Source organism: Carcharhinus amblyrhynchos, chromosome 5 (genome assembly GCF_965287045.1).
Source record: "Carcharhinus amblyrhynchos chromosome 5, sCarAmb.v2.hapA, whole genome shotgun sequence".
NCBI lineage: Eukaryota > Metazoa > Chordata > Chondrichthyes > Carcharhiniformes > Carcharhinidae > Carcharhinus > Carcharhinus amblyrhynchos.
Genome location: NC_137328.1, coordinates 55,429,707 through 55,441,777, shown reverse-complemented (window position 1 = coordinate 55,441,777; position 12,071 = coordinate 55,429,707). Strand labels below are relative to the sequence as shown.

At 41.0% G+C, this 12,071-nt stretch overlaps 1 protein-coding gene across 1 annotated transcript in view; it reads left to right on the top strand.

Moving 5' to 3' along the window:
- The window catches only part of naa35 (N-alpha-acetyltransferase 35, NatC auxiliary subunit), an 88,585-nt gene that overhangs the window by 41,652 nt on the left and 34,862 nt on the right, over positions 1-12,071 (top strand). Inside the window, exons 11-14 of the mRNA XM_080188825.1 lie at positions 3,308-3,422; positions 5,384-5,562; positions 6,891-6,950; positions 8,136-8,242. Of these exons, the coding sequence (XP_080044951.1) occupies positions 3,308-3,422; positions 5,384-5,562; positions 6,891-6,950; positions 8,136-8,242 (461 nt within the window). The remainder of the gene's footprint in view (positions 1-3,307; positions 3,423-5,383; positions 5,563-6,890; positions 6,951-8,135; positions 8,243-12,071) is intronic.

Sequence of the window (12,071 nt, the reverse complement as noted above, 5' to 3'; positions counted from 1 at the left end):
TTGGCACGTGATCTCAGACTTGTGTATCTTTTTCCCGGTGGAAGAAAGTGGAAGAGAGTGTGTCCAGGGTGCGTGGGGCTCTTGATTATGCTGGCTGCTTTTCCGAAGCAGCAGGGAATGTAAACGGAGTCAGTGGATGGGAGGCTGGTTTACATGATGGACTGGGCTATGTTTATAACTTTTTGTAGTTTCTTCCAATGTTGGTCAGAGCAGGAGCCCTACCAAGCTGTGGTACATTTGGAAAGGATGCTTTCTATGGTGCATCTGTAAAAATTGATGAGAGTCATAGCAGATGTGCTGAATTTCCTTAGTCTCCTGAAAAAGTAGAGGCATTGGTAGGCTTTCCAGACTATAGCACTGGCGTGGAGGTACCATGACAGGTTGTTGGTGATTTGGTCACCTAGGAACTTGAAGCTCTGGACCATTTCCACTTCATCCCCAGAAAGGAAAAGTAAAACAGCATGCACCTGAAGCAATGAAAAGTTGATTTACAGTCAGGATACTGATGACTACTAATTCTAACTCTGGTTTTGTGAAAGGGAAATCATGTTTAAACAATTTATTAGAGTTCTTGGAAGAAGTCACATATGCTATGGATAATGGGGAACCAGTGGATGTACTGCACTTAGATTTCCAGAAGGTATTTGGGAAGATTATTGCGTAAAATAAAAGCTCATCGTGTAAGGCGCAATATATTGGCATGGATTAAAGATCGGCTAGCTAACTGAAACAAAGCTTGCATATATGTGTCTTTTTCAGGTTGGCAGGATGTGATGAATTGTGTACCATAGGGATCAGTGCTGGACCCTCAAGTTTTTACAATTTAAATGATTTGGATGAAGGAACTGAAAGTATGGTTGCTGAATTTGTTGATAACTCAAAGATAGGAAAGTAAATTGTGAAGAAAACATAAGCAGCTTAGGTTAAGTGAGCAAAAATCTGACAAATAGGTATGATATGTGCAAATGTTAAAATGTCCATTTTGGCAGGAGGAATACAATAAAAGGAGCTTACCTAAATGGTGAGAGATTGCAGAGCTCTGAAGTGCAGAGGGATCTGGGTGTCCTAGTGCATGAATCACAAAAAGCTGGTATACAGGTACAGCAAGTAATTAGGATAGCTAATAGAATGTTATAGTTTAATGCGAGGGGAATTATTTACAAAAATAGGGAGATTATGCTTCAGTTACACAGGGCATTAATGAGACCACATCTGGACTTTTGTGTACACTATTGGTCTCCTTATTTAAGGAAAGATGTAATTGCGTTAGTGGCAGTTCAAAGAAAGTTTACTGGACTAGTACCAGGAATGAGTGGGTTGTCACATGGGAAAAGATGTTAGAGGTTGTATGCCCTAGGATCTAAAAGATTAAGAGGTGACTTAATCAAAATCTTTAAAATCCTGAGGACCATTATAGAATCCATAGAATCCCTACAGTGCAGAAGGAGGCCATTCAGCCCATTGAGCCTGCACCAACAACAATCCTACCTAGCCCCTATCCCCATAACTCCACAAATTCATCCTGCTAATCCCCCGACACTAATGGACAATTTAGCAAAGCCAATCAACCTAACCCACACATCTTTAGACTGTGGGAGGAAATTAGAGGAAACCTACACAGACGAGGGAAGAATGTGCAAACTCTACACAGACAGTCACCCAAGGCTGGAATTGAACTTGCGTCCCTGGCACTGAGAGGCAGCAGTGCTAACCATTGTGCCACTATGCTGCCCTTGACAGGGTGACTGTGGAGAAGATGTTTTCCCTTGTCAGAGAATCTAGAATTAGGGGTCACTGTTTAAAAATAAGGGATCACTTGTTTAAGATAAAGATGACGGAATATTTTTCTCTCAGTCATGAATCTCTGGAACTCACTTCCTCAAAAGGCAGTGAAAGCAGAGTGACTGAATATTTTTTAAAGCAGAGCTTGGTAGATTCTTGATTGATAAGGGGGTGGAGTGTTATCAGGGGTAGGCAGGAACGTGGGGTTGAAGTTACAATCAGACCAGCCATGATCTTACTGAATAGAACAGACCGAAGAGACTGAGTGGTCTACTCCCTTGCCTAATTTGTATGTGCGTTTAATGGGAAATTAATTGGAAATCTAACAAGTTCTTAAAAATAATGGTGAGGCTAAAGCCAAGCTACTACTCGTATGAAATAGCTGACTAATTTGCACATTAATGAGAACGTACATCATTTTTCCAACAAATTTTGCTATTATTATAACAAAGCCCTGGTGCCTAAAATAGGCACTTTTGAGCACATAAAATTTATCCCTAATCCACAGTGCCAGTATAACACGATAGCATCAATAAGGAAGAAGAATCCCACATTTAAATAAAAATAAAAGAAAATTAATCACAAAGGGAAAATTGATAAGATATGTTATGACTTTGTTTTCTTTCTCCCTTGTAGACCTCTTGATCTCTCTGATCTCCTCAATCCAAAAAGCTGCATTACAAACTCACAGAAGTCTACTCACCTTTCCCCACTCCTTCCTTGTAGAACGGTATTAATGCAGTATCTCATCAGAGTAGCTGCGACCCATGTCATCAAACCATAACATTGTCAGTCTTGTAATCTTGTGAGAACAGGGAAGGGGAACATTGATAAAAGTCAAAAATAATAATTTCATGTATCCTTGTTTGAGGAATCTAAACTAGCCTTATAAACTGTAAAACTGAACATGAGTTTTGATTTTAAGTGTTCAGTCATGTTAATGTGTATTTCAGAAAATTGTTCATTTCTTGTTATTTGCATTGTTTTCATGAGAATGTCAAAAAACATAGAACATGTCAAATTTTTGCACTTTGAACTGGATAGCAATAGAATGAGTATTGGTAAATTAAGAGCTATAAACAGTTGTAAAATGCACTAGTACAATTTTCTGTAACATATTAGTACACAGCACTTGGCACCAAGGTTAGAAAAGACAAATTTGAGTGGCAATTCACAGTGACAAGCCAATCTGACGTTATACAAAATGTTAGAATGTGGATTGAGGGGCAAGTGTGTTATGCCAGTGATTCCATGTACAATGGATTCCGTATATAGTAAATGGGTTTCCCATGGCTACGTCTTGGAAACTGGGGGAATGAAGGGGCCCCCACCCCAGCACATTAGGGTTGTGTTGTACTTCCTGCCAATTAATTGCGCATTATTGTTGAGAGAGTGATGGTAGCAGACAGCTAACCACCATTGTTAATGGCACACAGTGCAGTGTAATTATTGGGAAGATCAGTGACATTGAAAAGGCGGAGAAAGGATGAACTGAAGAGTGATTTGTTAACTTTTATTTTTCTAGATGAGTGCAATAAGTGAAGCCCAGAAGCTTATGACGCAAGCTGCAGATCTTCTACCTGCTGTACAAAACTCCATCCACCATGGTATTCAAGCCCAAAATGATACTACAAAGGGAGGTACAAAATAATTTGCATTTTCCACCTTTTAGCCATTACCAGATTCCCATAAACAATACTGTGTTTAAGCTAAAGGTCGGGATTTTTAACGTTGAAGTCCACTGTCTGGAGAGTCAGGTACAGGCCCACTTCTACCAGCCTTAGAAGCTGTGACTGAACTTTACAAAGCTCAGGGAATTATTAGTATGAATTGTGGTTTCCACCCCTCTGAAACAAGATGGTCTCACCACAGAAAACTGGCGGCCAATCAGAGACTTAGCAGTTCTTCAGCCTTAGCAGTGGCTAGTGCACGGAATGCAGTAGGCTTTGGATCAGGACAATCACTGGAGGCCCAGAGTCAAGGTGTGTGGGACAGTGGATGGTTGGGGGGGGTGTGATTGCAAGTAGAAATATCAACTTGTGCCGTCAGATGCTTTGTGGGACATCAGATGCCTGAACAGGAGAGACTTCTCCCATCAGCCATCTCACCCTCCCTCTGCCAGCTGCTGCTGTTAAAATACCATGCTACCAGGAAGAGGCCTTTAAATAACACTTGTTTTCAGGAAAATTTCCTGTTTCGTTAATGAAAAGGAAACAAAATTGCACAAAACATGTAATTTTCTATTGTCTAAATGAGAAACAATGGCAAAGGCCCATTTTAAGAACATAACTAAAATATTTGTTTCTTTTTTGCAACTCTATACATTGTATTTGAATTTACTACTTTTGTCTGCACCTTGTCTTATAATGCCTCTGTATCTGAGCTAGGGAATAATAAGTGACTAATTTATCCTTATTCTCTTGCTTCATGTTAGCTGATTAGATTTTTATCCATGCCAATGTTACTCCGTACAACATGTACTCTTATTGAATAGTAAGCTTTGGCGTGGTACCTTATCAAATATGTTTTGGAAATCAAAGTAAATCAAATGTGCCTGTTCCCCTTTGTCCACCCCTCCTGCCCTCGCATTCACTTACTCACCACCTCCTCTTTCATGCGCACTCACCTACTCCCACTTCTTTTGCATATGCTCACCCACTCCCACCCCCTCCATACCTTCTTCCCCTCTCTCTTTCACAGACACTCACTCCCTTTATTTCACACGCTGACCCTTCTTTATGTTGCTCCAAGGCCTGCTCAAGCTCCCCATCCCTGCTCCAAAGCCTGTGATGGACATCTTCCCAGCTCCAAGACCCATGGCGGGTGGCCTCCAAGCCTTGCGCTGAATGGCCCACCCACTCTTTGTTTCACTATGGACCCCACATACTCCAAGGCTCACTCTGGACCTCCCTCAGCTCCGCATGCTCTGGCAGGCACATATTGAGTTCTGTTCTGAGACCCTCTCTTCCCATCAGTCCCCTGTCGATGCTCATCCATTGAATTGGACAAGCAGCTCTGCAGAATTTTTCAAATATGTCTGTTTTGCCTTGGACCCCTTGGGTTCCACAGACCACAGTTTGGGAACCACTGTGATGTAAGAACTAAATACTGCATGTTGCCTTTGGAGATTCACAGGAATGATTCTATAGCTATGAGGATAGATTGGAGGCTTGAGTCTGCTTTCCTTGGAGAGAAGAAGAATGAGAGGAAACTTGAGGGGTATGGACAGGGTAAATAGTGAGAAACTGTTGTCACTCAGTAGGGCTTCAAAAGCAAGGGAGCACAGATTCAAAATAATGGGCAAAAAGAGTACAAGCAATGTGAGAAAAAATGTATTCACCCGGAAGATGATGGAGGCAGGATTGATTGGGGTATTCAGAAAGGAATTGGATTGCTTCCTAAAAGAAAGAACACTCAAGTTTATGGGGTAAGACATGGGAATGGGACGAGGTAGAATGCTCCAAGGCCAAAAACCTTCTACCTTAGTGCAAGAAAGTTGTAGTGGATGTGCAGATCAAAGTGACTTTAAGATTGTAGTTATATGTTTTCAAATTAGTAAATACTGAAGAAAAGACTGTGCCTTTGAACTTTTGTTTGATAGATCACCCAATAATGATGGGATTTGAGCCGCTCGTCAATCAGAGATTGTTACCACCAACATTCCCTCGCTATGCAAAAATTATAAAACGAGAGGATATGATCAACTATTTTGCCAAACTCATAGAGCGAATAAAAATGGTTTGTGAAGTTGTCAACTTGACAAATTTGCATAATATTTTGGTGAGTTCAAGATTTCTTTCATGTGAACTTTGCCATTTTACTGTTTAACTACTCAGACAGTTGTTCACGAATAAATAAGACTTTTTTTCAAAAGACGTTTCATTTTGCCAAAATTGTATTTATACCACCAACTTTAGCAGCATAGGAAAACTATTTCCATTTTGCTGCATTGACAAGGTTGTGGTGCAAATAACCAGAAACCATAGTGCCAGGGATCTGGGTTCAATTCCAGCCTTGGGTCACTGTCTCATAGAACCATAGAATCTTACAGTGCAGAAAGAGGCCCTTCGGCCCATCGAGTCTGCACCGAACACAGTTCCACCCAGGCCCTACCCCCATATCCCTACATATTATACCCACTAATCCCTCTAACCTACACATCCCAGGACACTAAGGGGTAATTTCTTAGCACGGCCAATCAACCTAATTCGCACATCTTTAGACTGTGGGAGGAAACCCATGCAGACACGAAGAGAATGTGCAAACTCCGCACAGAGAGTGACCCGAGTCAGGAATCGAATCCAGGTGAAGCAGCTGTGCCAATCACTATGCTATCGTGCCACCCACTGTCTGTGTGGAGTTTGCACATTCTCATGAAAGAAATTTCTTTGGAGAGCAGAGGTCTTTATGATGATAGTCCTTCCAGTATGGTATTAGGTAGGAAAGACTAAGGTAATGACCCAGTAATGACAATTCTGTGATGTGGGGAATGTCCAGTCAGCTTCCTCGTGACACAGGTAATGGCTAACAAAACTGATTTTAAACACTAATTTTGGAATTCAATTCATGAGCCTATCTTTTTGAGCTAGAGCATTACCATAACAGAAACCAGATTGAATGCTGGCTTCTGTACATTTATGGACAAAAAAAAATTGTTGAACGAAAATATTTAATGCTGAAATCTGAAGCAAAAATGTGAAATACTGGAAACCATATCCTTGGAAATAACACATGCACAAAATAATATTTCAAATGTAGACACTTGATGAAGGATCCATACCTAAAATATTAATTTAGCATTTTCTCCCCAAGTGCTAAATGACTTGCAATTTTTTTCCAACAGTTCAGTTAGAATGAATGTTACTTTAAAATTTATGGAAAATTAAAATTTGTCAAGTGGCTGAGTAATTTTTTTCACTTGGGGATTATACAAAACAGTATTACCATGTGCCCAGAAACATTTCATCTTAGTGACATGTTCTTAACTTGTAAACTAAATCATTCTTTGAAGAAAAGAATATTTTAAGGTTTTATATCTTATCTATCGATACCTTTATAATTTGTCTCATCAGTATATATTTGTGTGTTTTTAAATTTTCAATTTATAGGACTTTTTCTGTGAATTTAGTGAACAGTCGCCTTGTGTGCTTTCTAGGTCTTTGTTGCAGGTATGTAATCTTTTGTATAACCTAGGAAATTTCAATTAACTGCACTTTCATTGTACAGTATTTGCACATTCATTCATACTTGTATGCCATAGATTATAGAAACAGAAAAAGCAGCAGGAGTAGGCTGTTAGAGCCTACTCATGATTGATCATCCAATTCAGTAACCTCATCCTGCTTTTCCTCCATTTCTTTGACCCCAAGAAATAAATCTAATTCTGGAAAACATACGGGACCAGATTTTAGGGCTGCACTAGAGCGAGACCAGAAGTTCCCGTTTGAGGGCAGCAGACGTTTCCATTGTCTGCTCCTTGCCCACTCTGATCCCTTGGCAGGCAGGGCAATAGAATTCCAGCGACAATATTTTGGCCTCAACTGCTTTCTGCAGTAGAGAATTCTACAGGCTTGCCACTCTGGGTGAAAAAAATGATTCTCATTTCAACCCTAAATGATCTACCCGGTGTCCTTAGACTGCGACCCCTGGTTCTGAACTCCCCCACCATCAGGAACATCCTTCCTGCATCTACCCCTGTCTAGTCATGTTAGAATTTTATAGGTTTCCATGAGATCCCCCCTCATTCTTCTAGATTCCAGAGAATATAATCCTAACAGACTCAATCTCTCTTCATACCTCAGTCATGCCATCACAGGAATTTGTCTGGTAAACCTTTGCTATGCTCTTTCTATAGCAAGTACATCCTTCCTCAGGTAAGAAGACAAAAACTGCAGACAGTATTACCAGTGTGGTCTCACAAAGGCCCCATGTAATTGCAGCAAGACATCCCTGCCCCTGTACCCAAACCCTCTCGCCATGAAGAACATACCATTTGCCTTCTTCACCATCAGACGCATCTGCATGCTTACTTTCAGTACAAGGATATGCAGGTCTTGTTGCACATTCTCCCCTCTTAATCGAGATTGTTGATCAATGTCATAAACCAGCATATACAAATTTTAAAATTGCCTCAATATAAATAAATTATACATTGAAGAATATCTAAAGGTATTTTACATAGTGTTGAATTAAGTATTATTAGCTAGATTTGTGTGCTTAGAAGCTATCTGCTGATACCTTAATTATGAGCAGACAACTTGAATGTCCCAAAGCGCTTGCATATGTTATTAAACGATAAATAATTGCATTTGTTAGTGGATTGGTTATATTTATACAAAATATTTATATTACAGGCAACTTTTTTGGTAGACAACAAGAAGGTATTTGGTACACATCTGATGCAGGACATGATAAAAGATGCTCTGAGATACTTTGTCAGTCCTCCTGTGCTTTCATCTAAGTGAGTAACTAAAATATTGAGGGGTTTTGTAAGAGCTGTATCCCTTGCATTTGTTGATCTGAACTACATGTCAGATAAATATGTTGCTGTTCAGCATGGCTCCACTGAGTATGGTATACCTGCTCTCACATCACAGATTGATTTCAGAAGTGCTGCAAATAAACTATAATATAAGCCATTCTGGTAACTGTGAAATATGACTGTTAAATTACCTGTCATCTAACTAACTAACTTACTTACAATATTGACATTGATTATGTGGATGTGTTCATAGAATCCCCACAGTCCATTTGGCCCATCAAACCTGTACCGACAACAATCCCACCCAGGCCCTATCCCCCAACCCCACATATTTACCTCTCTAATCCCCCAGATACTAGGGGACAAATTATTGTGGCCAATTCACCTAACCTGCACATCTTTAGATTGTGGGAGGAAACTGGAGCACCCAGAAGAAACCCATGCAGACATAGGGAAAACGTGCAAACTCCACACAGATAGACACCCAAGGCTGGAACTGAACCCAGGTCCTTGACGCTGTGAGGCAGCAATGCTAACCAGTGTGCTGCTCTAAATTATAGTATGACCACAACTGTTTTCCTTCAGTGCAGTCAGCATGGTAGCAACACTGACCAGCTAGAAAAATCATTCTCTGCAGTTTGACCAGTGCAATAACTTTAATTTTACAACTGATTTTGGCCCAACAATATGGCAAAAACTTAATGTTAGAAGACCATTCTTATCTGTCTTTCTACACTTCCCAGCCTTCCTTGTGAATTTTCTGAACCAGGATTAGCAAATTATTCCAAATATAGGCAAAATTAGCAAATCAATGCAAATATTGCCACTGCGCTTAGAGTTCCTTATTTGGAATTCCAGCCACTCTTGCCCAACTTTCAGATTCAAACCAGATGAGATCTCAGTAGTGCAGCAGGTTCCCATAGTCTTCTATCCAGAGCTGCAGTGCAATGTAAGGGGAACATTCCTTTTCTATGCGACTAGCTACCATAAAGCAGGTGTTTCAAGTTCCAGCCATTATGAGCAACCAGGAAATAATAGATTTACAGGATGTGGGCAGGATGGCGGAGGAGGAGGAAGAAAGAGAATCTGATGTGGGGTACAACAGTAGGTTGGATTGATGGGGTAGGTGGATGGGACGGTAGTCAGTGGAGGAGGCGGGGGGCAGAAGTGAGTTTGGATATTGGGGGCAGTTTTAGGACATTGTGCTGGATGGGGGGAGGGGTGGTAGTCATTGCCATTGTTACCCAGAAGCTAGAAATTTTTTTAACTTTTCTAACTTTTTCTGGGTAGCACAGTCAGAACCATCTGAAGTTTGCAATTTAAATTACATTTATCAGATGGTTTCCATTACATGACAATTTCCCATTAGAAGTTTGCACTTCCCAGGCACTTGCCGTGCAGTCCTTTCCTGGGAGCTATCGGGGAGGGTTCCCCAGCATATCTTTAGGGTACTCCCCAGAAACACTGACTCGGAGCTTGGAAGCTCCAGGCCATATTGTGAAATTGTGGTCAATTTGCATCCAGGAGCAAGTCCACTGGAAGCAAGACTGTCATTATCAGACTCATTTTACAACTAGTGCTTAATGTTTAAAACTCTGAGCTCCATGTACACTGCACTAGACTATTCTAAACTCCCTGTAACATTTGTTCATTACTACAATGTTTGCATATTAACTTTAAAACTATCATAACAACCGCCAGGAGATGCATTTTTTTTAACCACCAAGCTGTATCCATGCTAGTGAGAATCCTGCATTCAATTTTTTTAGTGTAAGATACCACCCCTGACACAGAATCAATTCCATACTTTTATCAGAGTCACATATAGTGTTCTAAGTGACCATGACAAAGATAAACTATCTTTCCTTGTCCATCTTGACCTATCTGCAGCCATTGTCATCATTAATCACACTGACCTCACCAGTGTCATCTAGTTGGGCATAACCACTCACACCTGATCCCATTCTCATCTGCCAAATCCTAACAAGAGTTTCACTTGTAAGGCTTCTCTTGATCCCACACCATTAGTTCGGGTGTCCCACAAGAATCTATCCTTGGCCCCCTCTCTCTCATCTGCATGATGCCCCTCATGGGCATTATCATTGGTTTTCACACAAATGCTGATGATACCCAGCTCTATCTCATCATTACTTCTCTTGATACCTCCACTGTTGTTAAATTCAGACAGTTGAGCTGACATCCCATTCTAGACAATCAGAGATTTCTTCTGTTTAAATAGAAAAACTGAGGCCACTGTTTTTGGTCCCTGTACCAAACTCCATTCCCTGACTAATGTCACCATCCCTCTCCCTGGCAGCATTCTAAGGCTAAACCAGTCTGTTTGAAACTTTGTAGTTAGCAACTCACTGCAGCGTCAAATATCACAGCAAATAGTGCCATCACTAAGACGACCTATTTCCACCTTCATAACTTCACCTTTGCCTTAGCTCATCTATTGCTGAATTCCTCATTCATGCCTTTTATTACTTCTACCTTTACTATTGTAATGCTATCTAGTTGGCCTCCCACATTCTACCTTCTGTGTAAATTTGAGGTCATTCCAAAATCTGCTACCTCATCTTACCCCTCCCCCCCCCCCCCCGAATCCATTTTCCTACCCATCCCTCCACTCTCTGACCTACATTGGCTTCCAGTCAAACAAAGCGTTGATTTTTAAAATTCCCATCCTCATGTTCACATCCTTTCATAGCCTCATCCCTTCCATTCTCAATCTCCTCTAGCTTCACAATCCCGATAGACCTGTGATCATCTAAGTCTAGCCTCTTGAGCTTCCCTGATTTTAACCATTCTATAGTTGGTAGTACATCTGGATTTAAACTCTGAAATTTCCTCCCATACCAATATTTCTTTGTATTTCTACCTCCACTCCTGAAAATATATCTCTTTGACCAAACCTTTGACTTCTGTCATAGAGGCATAGAAAATGAGAGTAGGCCACTTGACCCTTCAAGGAAACTCTACCATTCAATATGAAGTGCTTGGGTAAGTAACTGGCTATCTCATAGAGATAGAGGGTAGTGGTGAAGGGAAAATTTTCAGACTGGAGTCCAGTTACCAACAGTGTACCACAGGGATCAGTGCTGGCTCCTCTGCTGTTTGTGATTTTTATCAATGATTTGGAAGAGGGGGCTCACGGGTGGGTTAGTAAATTTGCTGATGACACCAAGATTGGTGGAGTAGTGGATGAGGTGGAGGGTTCTTGTAGACTGCAAAGAGGCATTGATAGGATACAGAGCTGGGCTGAAAAGTGGCAGATGGCGTTTAACCCTGATAAGTGCGAGGTGATTCATTTCGGTAGGACAAACTTGAGTGTGGATTACAGGATCAACGGCAGGGTTCTGAAGAATGTGGATGAACAGAGAGATCTTGGGGTTCATATCCACAAATCTCTGAAGGTTGCCACTCAAGTGGATAGAGACGTGAAGAAGGCTTATAGTGTGTTAGCGTTTATTAACAGAAGGTTTGAGTTAAAGGGTTATGCTGCAACTATACAGGAACCTGATGAGACCATATTTGGAATAGCTTGTGCATTCTGGTCACCTCACTATAAAAAGGACGTGGAAGCATTGGAGAGAGTGCAGAGGAGATTTACCAGGATGCTGTCTGGTTTGGAGGGTAGGTCTTATGAGGAAAAGTTGAGGGAGCTGGGGCTTTTCTCTTTAGAGCAGAGAAGGATGAGAGGCGACTTAATGGAAGTTTATAAGATGATGAGGGGGATAGATAGAGTGGACGTTCAGAGACTATTTCCTCGGGTGGATGTAGCTGTTATTTTTGGGCATAACTGTAA